General features: G+C 33.7%; 1 protein-coding gene across 3 annotated transcripts in view; it reads left to right on the top strand.

Annotated features, from left to right (window-relative positions):
* Window positions 1–13349: 13349 nt before the first annotated feature.
* Window positions 13350–24052, top strand: part of LOC106079559 (uncharacterized) — a 39897-nt gene continuing 29194 nt past the window's right edge. The window contains exon 1 of one of the 3 annotated variants that reach the window (XM_056019560.1): window positions 13350–13540. In XM_056019560.1, the coding sequence (XP_055875535.1) occupies window positions 13523–13540 (18 nt within the window). In that variant the 5' untranslated portion in view covers window positions 13350–13522. Of the gene's footprint in view, window positions 13541–14028; window positions 14092–24052 lie in introns of those variants that run through there. The other 2 variants (XM_056019562.1, XM_056019561.1) reach the window with 2 other exon arrangements.

Below are 24052 nucleotides of genomic sequence, written 5' to 3'. Positions count from 1 at the left end.
TATTCATCAACTGTTAAATTTCTAAAAAAAAAATCGGTAGAGGCGTGTTACGTTTTCATATTGGATGAGACTCTTTAGACATGTAAACGACAAAATCACAGTTTATAAATACTTTAATCTTTATTAACACTGAAAACACTTTCTTGTTCATAGTCCTCCATTTCGGTTCTTCTTTCCTTTCAACACGCAATCGCACCATTTCACATTCACACTAAGATGCGCACGTAACACCCCTGCTATCTCAGCCTTGTCCGCCATAGTCGATTACTAATAATATCGAATCGAATGTTCTCCTGTCTCTAGATCTAGACTTTACTATCTCTACTGTCTGCTGACAGGAGATCCCCTGTGTATAGAGGGATACGTGGGTTTTACCTTTGCGTTGGGCGCCACTTGTTACGTTTTCATATTGGATGAGACTCTTTAGACATGTAAACGACAAAATCACAGTTTATAAATACTTTAATCTTTATTAACACTGAAAACACTTTCTTGTTCATAGTCCTCCATTTCGGTTCTTCTTTCCTTTCAACACGCAATCGCACCATTTCACATTCACACTAAGATGCGCACGTAACAAGGCGTTTTAGAGCTCAGCTGTCCAGGTTCCTGGATCCAAGTATTTGAAAATTCCATGAAGTTCTGACTTGAATAGAGGTATTGTAAAAAAAGGGTTCTTTATATATCAGCTATTGGAGCAAGAGGAATGAAAGTCAGACCCACTGGCTACGTTTAATCTTATCTTATAAAGTACAGACGTTCCTAATTAACAGTATATAATTATGCCCAGCGCGTATGATTGTGTGTTTACCTGTAGGTAAGAAAATTAACCGGTGACAAAATATATAAAGCCATGCGATCTAGATCTAGGAACTATTTTCTAAGCGTACTTTGTAAATAATGAAGTATAAACCTTGGTTTAATAAAAAAAATTAATATAGATCTAAACATTTTCCTTATCGGAAATAGAGCTATAGTGTTACAATTAATCTAAATGTCTAGTCAATTGTCGTATTTTATAATTACTATAAACATAGTATTAATCATATCGATAATAGGACTAGACTAGACTTATGTACGCTATAGACTAGCACTGCTAATCACTAGAAACATATTCTTTTTTTTCTAAAAGCTGAGCTAGAATGCTAGAATAGATTTTAACATTTTACTTAGACTGTAAACTCTGTAGATCTATTTCTTCTAAAGAAAATGCATAGATCTATTTTCTAGTATAAAATATACCCAAGTCTAGCATTACACAACCGGCTACCCCGTTGATTTGTTTCCACGCTTTATATTGCCTGATCATCCCATACTTTTTTTTTTGCCACATCTTAATAGACTTTTGACTCCTGAAGAATTGTATCTGTTACAATGAAATGAAACAACAAGTTCTCTTTTCTTCTCGCTCTTTCTCTCTTTGTTTTTTTCATGGTAACTTTTTTAACAAACTTTTGAAGTGATTTGGAACATCCCCTTTATAACAACCCCCCTCCTCGACACACACACACACACACTTGTTATTGGCCCGTTAATTCTAATATTACTTTTATTTCTCAGCCCCCCCCCCCCCTTCTCTACCCTCCTCCCTTCCACCCACATCAAAAAGTTGGTACTGTGTACAAATTCTGACTACACTTCGATTTGTCAATGCAATATCGAAATACTTGAGGTCTTAGATATCGCAAACATTTCTTTGGACCATCAGTTTCAGGGCTAGAGAGAAAAAATGCATTTTTCGAAGGCTCCATTTCAATTCTCTCTTCCGGTTCCCCATACCACATTTATTTTGGCATTGTGTTCAATAAATAGAAATACCATTTTTTTTTTATTGTTTTATACAAGGTCTACAAAAGCCAGCTTCCAACCAAGGAGCGCCATTGATATTTACACACAAAAAGATATTAAAAAGTTTAATCTTGTACTTTTTTTTAAATGTCGGCTTTCGAAACCATATTGGGTATAAATCGCAAATAAACAAGATTACAAAGAGAGTTTGTGTTGTCACACAAACTCAGAGGAGGCCCTTATCGAATTCACCAATGGAGCAGGAATATTCAAGCCATAGTCTTGTTTTGATCGTTGAAAGAAATAAAATTGTAAAAATCATTGGGCACTAAAATAATAATGATAAAATAAAACTTATATATATAATTCTCTTCGTTGTTCAACAATGCGGGACACCACAATGAAAATGTCATGGAAAAATAACTCTTTTAGTCGGACTAGAGTTACCCCACGTAACTTTCGCGTTACCAGATAGGAGGCTCAGAAAAACAAGAGGGGGGGTATGCTTTCTATATTTTACTACATTAAGGTGAGTATTTTTTCTACACATCTCAATATATTGTGTCATTAAAATAGTTGCAGGTTTTTTCTGTAGTTTTGTTTTGATTTTACCACTTCGTTTCCTAACCATCGTCACCGCTTCACTTAAATTTTGTAGAGTCATCAGGTTTTTCAATGTAGTCGAAATTCCTGCATCAGGTAACTGTTTATTTCTACGAGTCGCATATTTCTGGAAAAATATTCCACTTTCGGCAGCCGCTAATAATTGAAATTGATAAATTTAACCGATGTGGTTTCGAATGTGTAAGGTGTTTAGTTGTCATAGGTGTGACAGGTGGGAAAATGTGACGTGTGTTTGGCGCGTTTAATGTCTAGGGGATGATTATTTTTAAAGCTATCACACACCAACCTATCAGCATATGAATCGGGAGCAGACACGCAACGAGACAAGCAATGAAAGATAGATACAAAAGTTAAAAATGAAGAATATTTATTTACATCAATATACATATAAGAATAAAAAAGGGGTGGGGGGTTTGCATCTACCTCTAAATAATACTAGATTTAATCATCACTCTTGCATTTAATAAGAGAGCATGTCACTTTGTCCTCTGACTTAGCTGGTATTCCTGTTGATGTCGCAGCTGGCTGTGTCCTGGCTTGAGGTTCTGCAGCTGGAGGTGGCGCTCTAGCGGATAGAGGGACGCCGGAGATATAGTTCTTGTGGAGTCTCAATCCCAAGTTCTAATATCTTTAGTGGGCACAGTAGGGCGGGTGGCCGGCTACCGTGGGCACAAGGTTACTGCGGGCAGAGCTGATCTGCCGTGGGCAGCGTAGTTGACAGGATATGTCCAGTGAGTTGCAGAGGGTTGGCGTAACTATGAAGTCTCGCACAGACCTGAGTCTATAGGGACGTCGCACCTAATAGGTTGACAGGTGGGCTATCGAATAGGCGGGCAAGGCCGATAGCGCCAAGTAGTAGAGTTGAGTAGATCTCAGTAGGCAAGTGCAGTACTGAATAGCCCTAAGCACCTAAATAGGCAGGTAAGTAGATCGTTGATCCAATAAATAGGCAGACACCTGAGGGAGGCTGCGGATAAATAAAGACAAGTTAGGACATGTCTCTCATGCATCTTATCGATGCCCTCGACTGAGGTGCATTCGTCAGATTGGTAAAATTGCTTTAGAGCACAATGGGGAGATGATGACAAATGGAATTTGGAAAATAGATGGCTGATAGTAGCAATATAAAAATGTACATAAAAGGGGAAATAATAATATAAAAATGTGCGTTGAAGGGGAGATAATAATATCAAATAAACAACACAGGTGGATAGAGAAAGAGAGGGGGGAAATGGGCGGTGGTCAGCGACCCAGATGATTGTTTACATATGACCGTGGGTCGAGAATAATGGGGCGCGCTTGAATGGAGAGGGTGTCCGTTCAAGCGGCGCAACTCTCATTAGAGTAAAATGAGTAAAGGGAAGATAATTCATAACTCTTTTCTAGACGCAGTATCAGTGCGCTAGTAAAATTATCACGGTTGTCAGCCGAGATAAAGAAAATAAAATAAGATGTACAAATATATACACGGTTGCATCAACGATCAATTGGGCAATGTAGCATTAATAGTTTAATGCAATTCATACATACATACATAGGACATGTCTATGTTCTCTACTTACGCCAGTGAGAAATACACAATGCACTAATTGAATATAAATGAAATAATAAAATACACATAGTAGTCTCCAGTGAGAAATATGCACAAAGTAACTAAGATGGAACTTGTGATTAAGTTCGGCTTACCACCAGGTATTCCTCTAGGAGAAAGAATGTACGAAGTAGTCCAGACTCGATTGCTCAGATAGAATGAGAAATAAGAGGGTCTGATTTGATTTGGATCTACTTTATATAGGCCTGGAGAATATGGGCAGAAACAGGAAATGTCCTAGGCTTAGAATTATCTTACACGTGGGTGAATTAGACTTGAGATGGAATTCGCACATTGGGAGGTCAATGGGCGTGTTTGTCCTCGTGGTCTCCTAGATCAAAAAGAGACATAGGAGAAAAGGGGGGTGGAGGAGTGACTTGCATTCCACACAAGGTGGTGTCCACTGCGGCTGTCAGACATCCTGCGATAAGATCAAAGAGTCTGTGTGTATCTTTGCCCCGGCCAAGGGAAGATAAATGAAAGGACGCGCCTTAACTATCTCCAATATGGTCAACTAAGTCTAGCCTGGAGCGGAAAAGGTGTGGCGGGTGAATAATTTAGGAGTATGGATGGGGAAATAATTAAAATAAAATAAATAAATAATGAAAAATAATAATTAATGCTGTGATAAATTTGAGTGACACTGACAGCGAGTTTTTGACTTGTCACAATAGGCACACTAAAAAATGAATAATATAAAATTCTAAATCGTACACATTTCTTTTTTTCTTTTTTTTTACAATACTCCTATTCAAATCACAACTTCATGTTAATTTTTTTTAAAAACCTATCATTCATTAGTTATAAAGAGTGAAATATTTTGGCTGTTACAGTCATCAGTTTCATATAGGAAGTATTATCTTTTTTTTAAAGTTTTTTTTTTAATTTACTCGTTTGCCTTTTGTTTTTAACTGGATGGAGAATGTGCAAACTGAAAAGAGGAATTGTGCAAATGGTTGAGAGTTTGTTCTTTAGCATGACTCTATCAAGAATAGTCTCATAAAATATGTATATTACGTCATCGAAATTGCGACACTGCGGGGAAATTCACAGCAAGGTTTTCAATTGTGAAACACTCTCGTGATAAGAGCTTATTGATCTAGCTTACTCATATTGATATCTTATCTTATCTTATATAATACAGACGTTACTTCAAAAAAGAAGATGATTACGTCCTAGGCGTCATGCATTTAGTCATGCATATTAACCAATGACTTAAATTCTGCCAAGTCACTGGTTTTCCTGGCTAGCTCAGGCAACCCATTCCATGCTCTAATAGCACTAGGGAAGAAGGAGTATTTGTACAAATTTGTCCTAGCATATGGGACGAGAAATGTGCATTTATCTTTGTGTCTTTCAGAGTATTTTATTAAATTTTGTTTTTGTATTTGAAGATTATGGTTCAGTGTTTTATGTATTATTGCTACTTTACTTTTGAGCCTTCTGTCCTGAAGGCTTTCTAAATTTGGTGATTTTACTAAAAGTGTTACTCTAGTCAAATGTGAATATTCCTTTGTTATGAATCGCACTGCTCTATTTTGTGTCTGTTCTAGTTTCTTAATGTTTTCTTGAGTTGAGGGGTCCCAAACAGAGGATGCATATTCTATTATTGGCCTAACCAAGGTTAAATAACATTTTAGTTTTATGTTCTTATTTGATTTATAGAAATTTCTTTTAATAAATCCTAATGCTTTGTTTGATTTTTTTTGTAGTTTCATCAATATGTGGATTCCATGACAGTATTTCATTTATTATAACACCTAGGTATTTTGCGTTTTTAGTCTGTGTTACTGGTTTGCCATAAATAAGATAAGTGGAATTAATTTGTTTTAGTTTTTTTGTTACTCTTAACAACTGACATTTTTCTGGGTGGAAAGACATGCTCCAATTTGATTCCCATTTCTGTAATTCATCTAATTCTCTTTGTAAAATATCTGTGTCTTGTGTTGTTTTTATTGTTCTATATATTATGCAATCGTCTGCAAATAATCTGACTTTTGTTCCTGAAGTAATGCAATTTGGTAAATCATTTATGTAAATTAAAAATAGTAGTGGACCCAAGACTGTTCCTTGAGGTACACCTGAGTTTACTGTTATCAGTGTTGATTTAGAACCATTTATTATTACAGTTTGTTCTCTCCCTATCAGAAAGTCTTTAATCCACTGATGCAGTGGACCTTAATGCCGAAATATTTTAATTTTTTAAGCAAACTATGGTGGTGAACATTGTCAAAAGCCTTAGAAAAATCTAGTAAGATAGCATCTATTTGTTCACTATTATCTAAACCTTTTGAAAAATCATCAATTAGTCCTATTAGTTGTGTTTCACATGATCTATATTTCCTAAAGCCATGTTGGTATGGTGTGAGGACATTATGTTTGTCTAAGTGGTTTATGATGTTGCTACATATTATGTGTTCTAGGATTTTACATGTGATGCTGGTAAGTGATATTGGTCTGTAGTTTCCTGGGTCAGATTTTTCTCCTTTTTTAAATAGGGGGATGACATTAGCTTCTTTCCAGTCCTTTGGTACTCTGCCCTGGTTAAGTGAAGCCTGAAAGAGTATTTTGAACACTGGGGCTAGCTCATTACTTAGTTCTTTGAGTAATCTAGCTGGAATACCATCAGCTCCAGAAGCTTTTTTTGGTTTGGTGTTGGCTAATAGTTTTTGAATTCCATTTTCTTGTACTACTATATCTTCTATGTTGTCTACTTGGTTCAAATTCAGTAATATGTCTTTGTCTCCTGGGGCTGAGAATGCTGATGCAAAGTATTTGTTTAGAATGTTTGCTTTAGTTTTATTATCATTATGTATTATGTTATGTTCATCTTTTAATGGCGCTACGTCTGTTGTTTCCATTTTCTTAGACTTAATGTATGACCATAGGTTTTTGTTGTTATCTTTAGATATTACATTGTTTATGTATTCACTCTGCAGCTGTCTGCTTACTTTTTGGGTTAAGTGTTTAATTTTTAAATACTTTTTGTAAACTCTTTCTGCATTAGTTTCTTTAAATTTTCTATATAGGTTTTCCTTCTGTTTACAAAGCTTCTTTAGTCTATTATTAAACCAGCATTTATTTATTTTGTTTGAGCTGTATTTAGTTGGTATATGATTTTCTATATTGCTTTTAAGATGGTTTTTAATGAAATTCCAGAGGTCATCGACTGGTTGGTTAATGTCTTTTTCTAATAAGAATGTTTGTTGAAAGTTTAATGCAGCTTGATGTAGTTGTGTTAGGTTACATTTATTCCAGAGTAAAATCTTTCTTTTGGGTTTTGTATTGGCTACTGCTTTTATCTGACTGTGTATTTTTATGATCTCATGGTCTGATAGACCAGGGATAATATCATAATCAACTACTAGTCCAGGTCTGTTGGTTAAGAAGAGATCTAATGTGTTGTTTAATCTAGTTGGCTTTTTAATGATTTGATCTAAACTTAGGTTGTGTAAAGTTTCTATGAAAAGCTCATTTATGTCCTTAAGGTTTTGGTTAGTGTTTTCCAATTTATATCAGGTAGGTTGAAATCACCCATAATCCAAAAAACTGCATTTTTATTTGTCTCTTTAAGTGTAGTAATCTGATTACATAGTTCCTGCATGTATTCTAAACTAGAATTTGGTGGTCTGTAAATGCTGCCTATTATTAGGGATGTTGAGGTGGTATTAATTTTACAAAATGTTGATTCTATATTTTTTGAGTTAGGTAAGGAAATTTCTTCTGCGATAAGAGTGTTTTTTATTGCTAAAAGAACTCGTCCATGATTATCAGCCCTATCTTTTCTAAAAATTTCATAATTACTATTGAAAATTTCTGCATTATAAATTTCAGGATGTAGCCAAGTTTCTGTGCCTGCAATTATGTCTGGTTTCTCACATTCTAATAAAATTTCTAAGTCTGCTGTTTTGTTCCTAATGCTTTGAAAATTTATTACTAAGGTTTTAAGGTATTTTGTTGTTACTTCTTTAGTAGGTTTGTTTAGTGAGGCTGTTGTATTAATTTTAGTAGATTTAGGTTTAACAGGAGTGGATCTGGCTAGTGGTTGGTGAGTTTGGTTTGGGATGGTGTTTAGGATGTTGTATGGGTTAGAAGTGTCTGCATCAAAGGCATCAAACAGTCCTGATGTAAACTGAGGTAACCCACACGGTACACAGTGCCATGATGCATCTTTGTTGCCTAAGGCATAATACACAGGTGTATTCATATGGAGACATGATGCATGGTACCATTCATCGCAGGTGTCACATTGAATGGCTTTCTGTTTCATGGTTCATACTTTTTTGCAGATGTTGCATCTATCTTTAGATCTAGGCCCTGGATTTGACTCTACATCCCCTGCTATTAATATTAACAGTGATAGGTATTTATTTCTGGTGTGTCTGATTGAGAACTTCCATTTGTGATGGGTAATCTTCTTTAGTGTTATGGATGTGTATGTTAGGTTATTTTTTAAGTTGCTTTGATCTAAATAGTGATGATTGATTATGACTGTTGTTTCCTTTTAAAGTTTAGTGTTGACTAAGGTAGATCTGGTTCTGTGTTCAGCTAGTGTGTATTTAGTAATTATTAGGATAAATAGCCAGAGCAATTTCATGATGACTGTTGTTGATTTTAGTTTTTACAGGGGTCTAGTCTAAATCTAGTTTAAGGTTTACAATGCCTAATTTATGACTAAATCTAAATTGAAAGCTAATTTACAATGACAATTAAATCAAATGAAATGGTTTATTAAATTGAAAATATGGACCTAGTCTAGACGACCTAGACTAGATCTAGAATTCTAGGTCTAGATCTAATTCTAGATCAATATATTTACGTGTATAATTAACTATATAGAATATTACTATTAGTTATTATTAGTAGTATTAGTAGATGATTAGTAGATCTAAAGCCTTAATTAAAGTCTAAGTCTAACACTAACACCGTACTAGACTGACTAGATCTAAAATAATAATAATAAATATAGACTAGAGTCACTAGATCTAGTCCTAAGCTAAGAGTTGTTAATTTGAATTAATTAGTGGAAAATATGCTGCATTAAGTTAAATATATAATTTAAAGATATTAGTTTATTAGTTAAATAGCTTTTTTAATGAATTTGGTTTGATTTTAATACAACAAAACGAAAAATTTAACTCATCTCTTATAACAGTAAACAGGGAGCAGCCATCTTGCCAAGAGCGCAACAAGTTTACGCATGTTTCACGTTGATTTGGTTCGCGTCGTATTTAAATGTAAACAGAATAACATTAGCAACGTATCGTTTATCGATAAAACAATGATTGATTTTTAACCAGTCACCTAATCTAAAATATATTAACTTTTTATAGGGCATATTAATCAAATGTAATAATAATAATACTCGTAATTTTTATTATCCATAAGGAAATGTGTCTTACAATTTGTGCATTACACCAAACAAAACATTATAACTATAGAAAAACAAAATATACATTTACACTAGACTCACTCATAATTTACATGCGAAAATTTTATATCAGATAGTTTTTATTTAAGGATTTGATTCCTAGGAGTAAAAAGAGTTTTTGTGTCTGTCTTTGTAATCGGTGTCTTGTATTTCTTTTGTGATGGTAAAATCACTAATTCCTGACCAAAGGGTGATTTTTTATTTCTAGATTCTTTTTAGCTTTTTTTAATGAATGTTTTTCTCATACGGCTGAGCTAATCGGGTTTGTTTTCACACAGGCTGGGAAAAGCTGATTAAGATAGGGGAAGCTTAAGAGTCGCCATCGGAAAAAATAATTACCCTCATAAAAATATATTTAAGAAAGACATTCCTAATTAAGTAATTAAATTTATTCAATACGTCTGTATAAATCTCTGTTTTTATAGAACTATACTTAGTCTTGCAAAGCTCTGTGTACTTCATTTGAACCAAGTAGACAACATAAGAAATATAGAAGTACAAGAAAAGGGGATCCAAAAAATTATTAGCGAACATTAAACCAAATAAAATGTCAGTTATTAAGAGTAACAAAAAAAAACTAAAACAAATTAATTCCACTTATCTTATTCATGGTAAACCAGTAACACAAACTAAAAACGTAAAATACCTAGGTGTTATAATAAATGAAAAACTGTCATGGAATCCCCATATTGATGAAGCTATCAAAAAATCAAACAAAGCATTAGGTTTTTTAAAATAAATTTCTACAAAACAAATAAGAAAAAAAGTAAAATGTTATTTAACCTTTGTTAGGCCAATAAAAGAATATGCATCCTCTGTTTAGGACCCCTCAACTCAAGAAAACATTAAGAAACCGGAATAGACACAAAATAGAGCAGTGAGATTCATAACTAACGAATATTCACATTTGACTAGACCTAAATCACTAAATTTAAAAAGCCTTTAGTAAAGTAGCAATTATACATTAAACACACAAATACAAAAACAAAATTTAATAAAATACTCAGAAAGACACAAAGATAAAGAGACATTTCTTGTTCCTTATGCTAGGACAAATTTATACAAATGCTCCTTCTTCCCTGGTGCTTTAGAGCATGGAATGGGTTGCCTAAGCCAGCCAGGAAAACCAGTAACTTGGCAAAATTTAAGTCATTGGTTAACATGCATGACTAAATGCATGACTGGTAGGACGTAATCATCTTCTTTTTTGAAAGAACGTCTGTATTATATAAGATAAGATAACAAAAAAGTTTGTAAAATGAAGGGAAAACGATATAGACCTATACTCTTGTATTGCAGTTTTAACATACATTGAAAATGAGTTAAAGAGTTGTTTATATTGTTATGACTTTACCATGCGCACAGCCATCCAAGATAGTGCAGAAAGAAGGTGCGCACTATCAGAGACCAGACAAGTCGGATGTTGACATAGGAGACTAACGATTTCCGCCCAAAGTAGAGAGCCAATATGGAGATGCTGTACTCAAGACAGATGCCCCTTTGTGTTTGTCATGTCTCTATGTAAATAAACGTCTATGTCCTCGTTGAGTTGCCTCACTTAAGTTATTACAATATAATAGAACAAAAAAAACAAAAAAAAAAAAACACAACAACTAAGATTAAGAAAAGGTTGGGAAAAGGCAACTAGGGAAAAGTGTTTAGGCTCAAAACTCATCTCATTTTTACAAAGCTCTGTCTGTCTGTCCGTCTGGTAAAAACTTTATTTCTCTCACACCCAATCACGGATCAGGTTACAATTTTGCATAATTATTTTTTTACCTGACAAAACAAGAATCAGTAAGAAAAAAAAAAGAAACACACAAAAAAAAAAAAACAAGGTTACAAAGAAAGTTTGTGTGGAAACAGAAAATCAAAATCGGCCCACGAAGTGGTCCGCTCAGGTAGGTAAAAAGACAGGCTTCAATATTTTCAGAATAAATATCATAAACTATGAACTACAAACTATCACCAACTACAACCCTATCTCCCTCGATACAAAAAGAAGAGACGTGCTCGTGTCGAAAGGGTTGCCTATACTGTTGTATTGGTAGTTCGACTAACGACTTGATACCACAGGACACGGAGATTTATTTATGTTATTATTACATTTTTAATATTCATATGTATTTAATGAACTAATAGTTTGAAGATATAGTAAATACTAGGTGTCACTTACAAAGACCGCATCACGAATGAAGAGATTTAAAAAAAAGGATTAATACAGCAATGGGATCCCAGTTGATCTAAGTTGCGCTCCTTTATCGCATTTTTCAGCGACACCGCGTAGGTCTCATTTTCACTGTCGAAAAGCAAGTTCACATCGCCTATGACAAATAGATCCTTTGTTGCTATGTGACAGTCAAGGAGGTCTTGAAATTCTTCGATGAAAGCTTTTGTTGTCAATTTATTTTTCTTACTTGGTTGTGGCGGTACAAGAAAAATAAAAGTCGTTGTCCTACTGTGGTGGGAGAGGCCTAACACGCACATCTCAAAGGTGGTGTATGTTGAGCTGTCAGGTCTTATTGTTACTGACTTGGCATGGCTATCTTTGTGCAGTATTGCTAAACCTCCTTCGCTGACTGTTTTTCGTGGTAGACACTTTAAAATAAAGCCTGGTGGCGTTAGCTCAATGGTTTATGACTCATCACCAACTTCTTTAAACCATGTCTTACTAAGGAAAGCGATGTCGTAGCTATCATCAGTGATGGTGTCTGCCAGCTCAAGAGCTTTGTTACTGCATGACTGTGCGTTCAGGTGCAATATTTTAAGTAGACTGGAGAATATAGTCACCAGAGGTGTAGCACATTTTGAAGACACCGGAGGAGTTATATCTATGTTTATGATATCACGACTTATAGTCTTATGATGGAGACGTCAGACCTCTGTTGTGTGAGAAGTAATAGGGGTGGGGTGGTTAACAACACAGTTTTCTAGGGAACTGCTGAACTCTGTCGTAGAAGAAATGACAGGGGTTGATGAATTACCTAATATTGATCATATATTGTTTTGTAAAGAGCCAATCTGTCATTCAAAGCCTCAACAAATTAAACTTGTAAATTATCTAGATCTAATAATGATGTTATTATATGTATATTTCTGTATATATATAGTTCCTTCTTTGGTCTCAAAAGACAATGCATAAGCCCAGATGATTTACTGGTTTTAATTTCTTCTGGGAGTGGGCAGGGTTTGAACCCGGGACCATTGACGTCCGAACGACAGTCCAGTGCGCAAACCGCACTAGAAGGCACGAACAGGCAGCCATCCTGCCTTTTAGCTGATAGGGCAGCTTTCTTTTTCTTTCTCAAGACTGACTTGAGCGTTCGTTTCTTTACCTCTCGGCGAGGTTCATAACAGCACGCACTCTCTTGGTGAGACTTATTGTAGGGCTGAATTATCATTATTATTATTATCATTGTCTTTTAGTTTTTTTTATGATAAATAGAGGTATTCTGGTTAATTCCCAGATATTTATAATAATAACATTAATAATAATAATAACGATAATAATAATAATGATAATAATCATAATATTTTTATAATAATAATGGTGATAATAATAATAATAATGATATCAGCAATAATAAGTGTTATTGCAATATTAACAATAGTAATAACATTTTTATTATTATGAATAGTTATGTAACTAATTGCTGGTATTAAAAAAATAGTTATTATTATTGTTATTATTATTATTAATTATTGTAACCTTTGTGGTAGCTGTGTGCCATTTCCTTTTTTTTTCTAACTTTTTATAACTCTATTTAAAAAATTCAAGAATAATTTGCACTAAAATATATTTTGAAACATTTGGCCTAACGTACAAGAATGCATGAACAAATCCATTGGTTGTAAAACATGAACTAGTCAGGTAAAGTGGGTTCATGTCAACTTACTAGCAGGGTGGCGATGTCGTAACCTTCACGTCACCTTGTTGCACTGTTGTGTAGCAACCGACTTGAACAATGGTTGCTCTGAGAGACATAACTCTGTGCGCGCCCAAAGAAATGTAGTTTATTAGGGGGTTTTTTTATTAGTTAAAATTTTAAACTTCAATGTAGATATTTTTTAATTGTGATTGTAAGACTATGAATCACCAAATATTGGTAAGTAGTTAAGCCTTTATAAATTAAAATAACTGAGTATAAATAAATACAAAAGAAGCTCTATAACTATATCTATATCAATCTAACTATCTATGAATCACCTCAACAATATATTTTACCATTGGCATGAACACATAAATTGTATATATATATATATATATATATATATATATATATATATATATATATATATATATAATTTAGAAATAAAAATAAACTAATTCATAGATATGTGAATATCTCAAATGTATTAAGGAAAAATTCAGTCAAAATTAAAAATAAAATAATTAATAAATAAAAAAAAAAGAAAAACATTGAAATGTGTACATTTTTAAATGAATAAATAAATTATTCAATAAAAACACATTTATGAGTACATATTTATTAATTTAAAAAAAAACAAGAAGAATTAAGTTAATTAAGGTAAAAGAAAATCAAACATTAAAAACTTCAACATGAATGTATTTTTAATTTTTTATTAGTTAAAATTTTAAACTTCAATGTAGATATTTTTTAATTGTGATTTTAAGACTATGAATCACCAAATATTGGTAAGTAGTTAAGCCTTTATAAATTAAAATAACTGAGTATAAATAAATACAAAAGAAGCTCTATAACTATATCTATATCAATCTAACTATCTATGAATCACCTCAACAATATATTTTACCATTGGCATGAACACATAAATTGTATATATATATATATATATATATATATATATATATATATATAATTTAGAAATAAAAATAAACTAATTCATAGATATGTGAATATCTCAAATGTATTAAGGAAAAATTCAGTCAAAATTAAAAATAAAATAATTAATAAATAAAAAAAAAAGAAAAACATTGAAATGTGTACATTTTTAAATGAATAAATAAATTATTCAATAAAAACACATTTATGAGTACATATTTATTAATTTAAAAAAAAACAAGAAGAATTAAGTTAATTAAGGTAAAAGAAAATCAAACATTAAAAACTTCAACATGAATGTACGTAATGTATTGTTATAACTCTAGGGTAGGCACTCAACGAAAGACAGGTCGGCAACAGTAAACGATGTATTTATTTAGTCTAACAAGTATAAGCATCAACAAATAGTAATAGTTACTAGTTAGACTTGGACTTCTGCTATAAAGATACAGGGAGTAATATGTCTTAAGTTCTAAGAGTCCTACTTTATACCAGAACACAGAACTGACCACCGACACACTTCCCAGTGTCGCTCCAGGTCTCACACACAGTTTCCTAGTTTCACACAGGTTAGCACTCAGCACCAGACTGTTCAGACTCCCCTGACTTCTAGCCGGCTCACAACAGTCCTTCTTCCTGTCTCTATATGTCTTTCACTAGTCGTGTTCAGTAGTGCTCAGATGCGCACCATTAGTGTAGCGCGGGCAGGGGCGGACTGGCTATATGGGCAAACGGGCAAATGCCCGGTGGGCCGGTGCCAAATGGGCCGGTCTGGTCGCGACCAAAGAAAAAAAATTCAATGCAGACAACTTAAAAACAAAAGTGACAGCAGCAAGACACAAAGGCCTGAACAAGTTTTCTTTTGTTTTTTTGTTTTTTGTAAATTATTGTTACAATTAATTTTGTTTGAAATTTTAAGAATTACACTATACACTGTACGTATTATCATTTGTAAAACGTTAGACCGTACTTTCTGCTATGCATGAGCGGCATGGCCTTCAACACTACTTTGATGTCTTCGAGACTGTGTTTGGCCTGATCGTTTTGCTGGTCGGCATGGGCCTTTGATGGCACTGCCGTTTTTGTTTTGCTCCTTCCCTCACCCGTCTTTTGGTGGTTCCAATGAAAGTTAACGAAAAAGGGAGACAATTAGCTCTTTAACAAAACGTTTATAGAAGTTAACTTTTAACACATTCACACAGCCGCGAAATTGCATACCACCCAACTTATTCACAGCTCAATATGGGTATAAAGCTCTACTTTCTGCGATTTGAAAAGAAAAAGTAAGCTTCTTGTTGTTTATTTGTAATAACATAGATCTAAAAATACTACACTTAAGCCACTTAAGGCTTACAAAAAAAATTATTTAATTAAAACATAAATCTAAATTTATAGACGCACATGGGCCCATAAACATGATATTATGATTAATGGGAAACTTAGGCTTATGCTTAGTATGACGTCATTAATAATGAAAATTATTACAATAATTAAAATAATTTATATTTATATAGCGCTGTCACATACGATATTTAATGAAAGGAGATTTAGAATCATTTATATTTTAAATAATATATTCATATACAATTGAGAATGTACTAGGAGGAAGCAAGAGCTTTTCACATTTAGAAGTGCCTCTCTAACCGTTCTGCTTTCTCTTATCTTGTAAAAGGATATCTATCTATCTATCTATCTATCTATCTATCTATCTATCTATCTATCTATCTATCTATCTATCTATCTATCTATCTATCTATCTATCTATCTATCTATCTATCTAATATATATATATAGTTTCTTCCATCGTGGTTCGATGATGACCACTTTGTCATTCAGGGGGCTGAGAGCTTTACACTGGGGTTTTATGCCTCCTCGTGTGGGTGGTGAGACTTATGTGAGCCCGGAATGTTTGGCCGTACACTAGGCAGGTTATTCCAGCTGGAGCTAGTGTCATTGGCCTTACTTTTCTTCTCTTGCGTTTTGCGTTTTTCTTCTGCCAGCATTGTTCTCTTTTCCTCAGCAACATGTGCGCCGGTTTTCACAGCGCGACGTCATGATGCTCTGTCATGTGCCTCTGTCTCCCAGGGTGTCCCTGAAGCGATTTCTTTGACCACCTTCCGAGCGCTTTCCTTCGCTTAGTTGGCCATACAATAGTCGTTTAGGGATGCGGTGGTCTTTCATTCTGCATACGTGTCCTGCCCATCGCAGCTGGGACTGCATCAGGATTGTGTGGATGCTTTGCAGACCCGCTCTTTGAAGGACTTGAGTATCTGGTATTTTGTCTTGCCATTTGACATTCAGTATTTTTCACAGACATGTCATGTGGAAGTGATTCAGTTTCTTTGCATGTTAACTGTACACTATCAATGTTTCTGGGGCGTAGAGCAATGTAGGGAGGATGACGGCTCGATAGATCCCTAGTTTTGTTTTTGTGGTGATACCACTTTAAAGGAATGGGTTGCCTGAGTCAGCCTTGAAAACCAATGATTTAGCATATTTTAAGTCACAGATCAACATGCATGACTAGATTGACACGTGAAATGCGTAGGACCTAATTATTTTATTTTTTTGAAGAAACGTCTGTAATCTATAAGTAATACCAAAAAGTTTGAAACTCATTAAGGCTGCTAATGTAGTGTTTATAGTTTTCAGACTACATACATGTATAAAAAGAATACATTATATAAGCCTACGAAAGCATACATTCAGTTTTCGATGCGTTATCAAACTTTATATGTTTTGAATAGAATTAGGCTTACACCTATGATAAAACACATGGGCGTAGACGAGAGGGGAGGAAAATGTGTTTAAATTAATTTAGACGAGAGGGGAGGAGCTCAAACCATCACTGGCCTCAGAACTCATTATCTGAAAGGGAAACTTTACTTACTTCCTGAGTGCAGCCAACTTAAGCAAACTACAGTCACCAAATTTCATGAACGTAGCCAAAAGGGGGTTTGTGGTTTCCCTTCCCCCCCCCCCTTCCAATACAAAACTAAAAGCATTTTACCATTTTCTACCAGTCGCTGAACTCCAGTGAATAGAAGATTTAGTTTTTGATCTTTTTAGCGGAAGAGTAGCAGGCTAATTGCACTGTAGATACCTTAAAATAAGCATTTTTTAAAGCTTAAAATAACGGAAATAATGCTTGCTTACAGCGCTCCCCCAGACTCCCTAGCTGTCCCTTGGCGGTGTGTACTGCCTTTCACTAATTATAGGAAGAGGGTATTCTAGGGTAGAAAAAACGGTTAAAATAATGAAAGATAAGAATGTAATGAAGCTTAATTACATATACACACACTAATATATATATATAATGCGTAGGGGGGTTAAAATCCTCCCCCTACACCGAAAATATATGACATGCCATTTGTGGGCCGGTTTATAAGGTAATGCCCGGGCCGATTTTGATACCCAGTCCGCCCCTGAGCGCAAGAGCGTGGTTACAACAGTATTACTAATTTTCGAAAACTTTATAGGTTATTATGCAAATCTCTGGCAATTATTTTTTCTATTAGCAAAGTTTTAATGCTGTCAGTAATGCGCATTAGCTATACTCATATAAATCCATAATAATCTTTATTTACATTGACATTAGTGACATCTGTTTTTTTTTATTTGCACTGATATCTAGTAAAAATATTTGTATATATATATCACTGGCGGATCCGGGGGGGGGGGCGGCAGGGGCGATCGCCCCCCACCCTCACTCGGCCGACCCCCCCCCCTGAAGGGGGTCGGACGAATTTTAGTATAGAAGTCACACAATTTGTATACGAACTTATTACTTATGTTAATAATATATAATAATTATTTCTATTTCAAACTATTTCCCCCCCCTCTAATATGTTGGCCGATTTGGTGGGGTCGTGAGGGGGGTGATAGGGGTGGTAACAGGGGGGGATAGGAAGTTCGTGTCTGATTTTCCGCTTCATTTTTGTTTATTTTAGGTGTGATTTTAATATTAAACCATCACTTTTGAGTTTAAAACCCCCTACCAGGGGGGTTTGAGTTTAAAACCCCTTACCAGGCGGTTCTGACTTTAAAACCTCCTACAGCAGGTTTTTCGCAGTTAAATCCCCCTCTTCTATAAAACAAAACAAAAAAAAATGCAAACGACAATCCCATATTCCAAGAGCACAGTTAATGAAGATTTTGATTTTAAAACCCACTCCAAAATGTACGATAAACACACTATTCAATATGAAAAAAGGCTAACCCAGCCAGTGTGGTTTGAAGCTAAAAAATACATCTTTAATGTAAAAAAAAAAAATTACTCAAAATGCAATAAGCATTGCCAAAAGGGATTTTGAGTTTAAACCCCCCTTCAGAGGGGTTTGATGCTACAAAATACCTCTTCAATATAAAAAAAGCAAATTACACACTAAAATTATTTGAGTGTAGCCAAGCCAATTGGGGGTTTTGAGTTTAAACCCCTCTCCACCAGATGGTTTTGAGTTTAAAATCCCCCTACAGAGGGTTTTGAGGTGGAAAACCTCTATCTTCCAAATTATTCTAAAGCAAACTACAGTTACCAAATTCTATGACCGTAGCTAAATGGGTTTTTGAATAAAAAAACAACAACAAAAATCCAGAGATTTTTTCGTTTAAAACCCCCAACAGATGATTTTGACGATAAAACTTCCCTTTTCGATATAAAATCTAAAGCAAACTACAGTCACCTAATTGCAAGAGCATATTCACGAGAGATTACACATTTTTACCAGTGGCAGGGCTCCATTAATAAAGTGCAGTGAATAGTCATTTGCCGAAATTGAAAAACACTAAATGTGGCTCAACAAAGATGGCTTATACAGATTTTAGGAGTCAGTTATAGAGATCGGGTCTAAATCAAGGAAATCCTATGACGAACTTGGAGTCGATACCTTAGTAAGATTGTGACAGAGCGCTGAATGAGGTTTGCTGGACATGTTCTCCGACAAAATGAATTACGCATAACAAGAGTTGCGATGATAACAACATGGCACAACACATTCATGGATGTCCTCAGAGCAGGTGGGAAGAGGCTTCAAACATTACTAGTGACAGATGTTTGTGGAAACAGCGTGACGACAAATGCGCCGGACGGCGCGGGAGGAACTAAGTCAGTGAGAATAACACATTAGGTTTTTTAAATAAAACTTTTTAATAGCTGAAAAATGCACTGTAGATACCTCAGAATATGCATTTTGTTGGCTTTCAAAACCAGAAATACTGCCTGGAGGCGGGGCTCCGCCCCGCGCTGGTGGAGCTCCTAGCGCTTCCCCAGACCCCACTGCTGGCAATTGCGGGGAGTCAACAATTTTTCCACTAACTCCAGGAAGAACTATTCTAGGGCACAATAAACGTCTTCCGAAATGAAGGGTCAGAATGTAATATAGATGTACACACACACACATACATACATAGAAATATATTTTTTTCGCGGTTGGGGGGGGGGGGAGGGGAGGGAGAGAAAATCCCCCCAAACCTCCCCCCCCCCCCGAAAAAAAATCCTGGCTACGCCCATGATATATATATATTACCAATTACAGAACTCAAACCGCGAAGTTTCACAGCCCAGTAAGACAGTAATTAAAATGTGTATATTAGCGTTAAAGACACTGGCCAGGGCTATCTTTAACAGGAGAGCTAATATTCCTTATTTTATTTCTTTAGTCATTGACACTGAATTTATTGATAGACATTAACCACAATAAAATAAAACAAAATGTGCTTATGTGTATTTTTGTCTTGTATGAAAACCTTTACAAAGAAATCTACTTTCATGTTCTTATTCTATTGACTATTTAATAACGAAAAACCTTACAGTAAAGTTTAAAATCACATAAAAGAAAATGATCGAAAACACAGTATTTAGATATAGCAACTTAGTGGGAAAAAATGTGCTGGAGTGTTAACTCTTTCTCTTTCTAATTGACGATGCTAATGTTGATTTGACCCCATTAAACTAAATTGATTTTTTTAATTTATAAAATTTAATTTGTGCTGTTAAAAGAGTATGCATTCTCCAACAATTTAATACCAAATATAACATTTTCTGATAACAAACAAAAAAGTTATTGAATTTTAATCATAACAGGATAGTGTAATACAAATGAGCAAAACAATAAATACTATCGAAATGTGAAAAATAGTTACGGAGAGAAAGAGTTAAGAAACACTTGACCTCTGCGGGTATAATTGATCTACATGCTTGACCTACTATGCCAATGTGTTATTTTCTTGCTTGACTACTAAACACTACTGCAAATGACCAAGGAAAAAAACATGTAATGGTCAACACCATCAACTATACATACTAGACTAGGACTTCATGCCAGACCTGTTTGTTGAATAAAATCTGCAGGACACTCAATCTATTTTTTTTTTGGGGGTAGGAGAGGGTTTGAATGTTGTTTTTTAGCGGCCCCCGTAAGGGGAAAAAGCCGCTATTAGGTTTGTGCAAACTGTCCGTCTGTCCGTCTGACGGTCACACCCAGATCTCGAAAACTAGAAGAGATATGAAAAATATTATTTCATCATTAAATGCGGCTTGAAAAGTTTAGGTGCAACGGCTACTTTTGGTTTTCTAAAAGAAAACCTTTTAATTTATATAAATAATTATGCAAGCGATTTTTTCAGAAAAATACACCAATTCTAAAACAATTAGGTAAATGTAAGGGAGGCAATGTTACAATATGCTAACAAAGAAGTACAATTTTTATGTATTTTCAGTATCACTAAGTCAAATATATTTATAAAATGTACAAGAAATGTTTACAACAAATATAAATAATAGTTATAGATGTTTTTTCTGGTCAACAAGCTGCTAAAATTAAAAGAAAACATTTCTGTTTGTTTATAAAGGCTAATAATGCATTTTGTATGTAAATATCACGCACATTTTTTAAAATGGTCTTTTTATGCAGCGACTTTCGTGCAGTGGCGTAACGTCGTGACATGTCATGGTGCCAAACCAATTCCTTAAACTTTTTGAAAAAAATCAGATTTTATTTGTTTTTTGTTTAGTGCCCCCATCCAAATAAAAGAAGATTATTTTTGTACGTTTTGTCTGTTGGTCGGTCTGTCCGTCACGATTAGATTAACAAATAACACTAGAGGCTATTGTAAATCTGATTTAACCTTTAATATTTCATTCAGAAATATTGCAATAGTTTTAAGTATCTATAATAGATTGTTCCGGATGTTTTGTAAAAAACAAATCAATGCCAATGATTATTTGTTTGCTCTTCTAACTTATATTAGATTTTATTTCCATGCTTAAAAGTTGCAAGAAACACATGATCTTTAACAGATTGTTCCGGTTTTTTAAATGTAAATAGCATATAAATGCTAAATTAAAATATCTATACTGATTTATATTCCATTAACTATAAAGTTATTCCGGATATTGTTTTATAAAAAATAAATTATGTCAAATGATTGTTTGAAATTGCATTATTGACTAATATTACACTTATATTCTTTGACACAATGTCACTATAGTTTTTTTATCAATATCAATTGTTCCGAATTTTTAATTTAAAACAACTTTATGTCAAATATTTTTTTAAAAAAAAATATCGATAATAGGTTGTTTGGGATTTTAAAATAAGAAAGTAATTAACTAGAAACGACTATTGAAAATCAATATTTAGACTTATTTTACAGTTAATTTTCTTGTCGAAACATAATAAAAGTTGTTTAATCGGTAAATAATGTTCCGGATTCTGTTTCGAAAAAGAAATCGAACTACATCACCTTAATTTTCTTACAAATCGTCGCCAAAAATGATCCGAATTTTATATGAAAAATCTAATAACGCTAATAAATGTTTAAAATCCCTCTTCTAATAAATAAAACAAATAATTTTCTTATTTACAAAAATTGGTTGTTCCGGAGTTTTTATGAAAAATAGTTTAACATTTAATTTTCTAGCTAACACGTTAGAAAATCTAATTATTGTTAATATTATGCTCCGAATTTTAAGGAAAACAACTTCCTAACACCAAAGTATGGTTTGAAAAAATCTCTATAAGGCTATGGTACATGTAATTTTCATAACAGACCATCCCACAAATTTAATTAACGACATTTGATTAATCTGGAATTTTTATTTTCTTTCACTATAAATCTATAAACATCCGTAACAATCTATTATAGAAACTTAAAACTAATGCGATGTTTCGGAAGGGAAATTAAATTTTAATCAGATTTTCAATAGCTTTTAGTGTTTTTTTTTCCTCGCTATTAACATAACAGACAAGTGACTGACAGACAAAACACAAAAAAAAAAGCGTCTTTAATCCGTTTATATATATCTTATCTTCTTATCTTATATATATATATATAAATATATATATATATATATATATATATATATATATATATATATATATATATATATATATATATATATATATATATATATGCGTCATGCATTTAGTCATGCATATTAACTAATGACTTAAATTCTGCCAAGTCACTGGTTTTCCTGGCTAGCTCAGGCAACCATTCCATGCTCTAATAGCACTAGGGAAGAAGGAGTATTTGTACAAATTTGTCCTAGCATATGGAACGAGGAATGTGCCTTTATATTTGTGTCTTTCAGAGTATTTTATTAAATTTTGTTTTTGTATTTTAAGATTATGGTTCAGTGTTTTATGTATTATTGCTACTTTACTTTTGAGTCTTCTGTCCTGAAGGCTTTCTAAATTTAGTGATTTTACTAAAGGTGTTACTCTAGTCAAATGTGAATATTCATTTGTTATGAATCGCACTGCTCTATTTTGTGTCTGTTCTAGTTTCTTAATGTTTCTTGAGTTGAGGGGTCCCAAACAGAGGATGCATATTCTATTATTAGCCTAACCAAGGTTAAATAACATTTTAGTTTTATGTTCTTATTTGATTTATAGAAATTTCTTTTAATAAATCCTAATGCTTTGTTTGATTTTTTGTGTTTCATCAATATGTGGATTCCATGATAGTTTTTCATTTATTATAACACTAAGGTATTTTGCGTTTTTAGTTTGTGTTACTGGTTTGCCATGAATAAGATAAGTGGAATTAATTTGTTTTAGTTTTTTTGTTACTCTTAACAACTGACATTTTTCTGGGTGGAAAGACATGCTCCAATTTGATTCCCATTTCTGTAATTCATCTAATTCTCTTTGTAAAATATCTGTGTCTTGTGTTGTTTTTATTGTTCTATATATTATGCAATCGTCTGCAAATAATCTGACTTTTGTTCCTGAAGTAATGCCATTTGGTAAATCATTTATGTAAATTAAAAATAGTAGTGGACCCAAGACTGTTCCTTGAGGTACACCTGAGTTTACTGTTATCGGTGTTGATTTAGAGCCATTTATTATTACAGTTTGTTCTCTCCCTATCAGAAAGTCTTTAATCCACTGATGCAGTGGACCATTAATGCCGAAATATTTTAATTTTTTAAGCAAACTATGGTAGTGAACTTTGTCAAAAGTCTTAGAAAAATCTAGTACAAAGCTTCTTTAGTCTATTATAAAACCAGCATTTATTTATTTTGTTTGATGTGTATTGAGTTGGTATATGATTTTCTATAATCTTTTTAGATGGTTTTTAATGAAATTCCAGAGGTCATCGCAGGTTGGTTAATGTCTTTTTCTAATAAGAATGTTTGTTGAAAGTTTTATGCAGCTTGGTGTAGTTGTGTTAGGTTACATTTATTCCAGAGTAAGATTTTACTTTTGGATTTTGATATATACTAGACATATGTTACCCGCGACCCGCGGGTATTTATTTGCGCATTACTTTCGATATAGTCACTGAGAATGTTTTGTAAACAATTAA

This window comes from Biomphalaria glabrata, chromosome 2 (genome assembly GCF_947242115.1).
Source record: "Biomphalaria glabrata chromosome 2, xgBioGlab47.1, whole genome shotgun sequence".
NCBI lineage: Eukaryota > Metazoa > Mollusca > Gastropoda > Planorbidae > Biomphalaria > Biomphalaria glabrata.
Note: the sequence above shows the minus strand (reverse complement) of the source record. Positions and strands in the feature narration are given on the sequence as shown.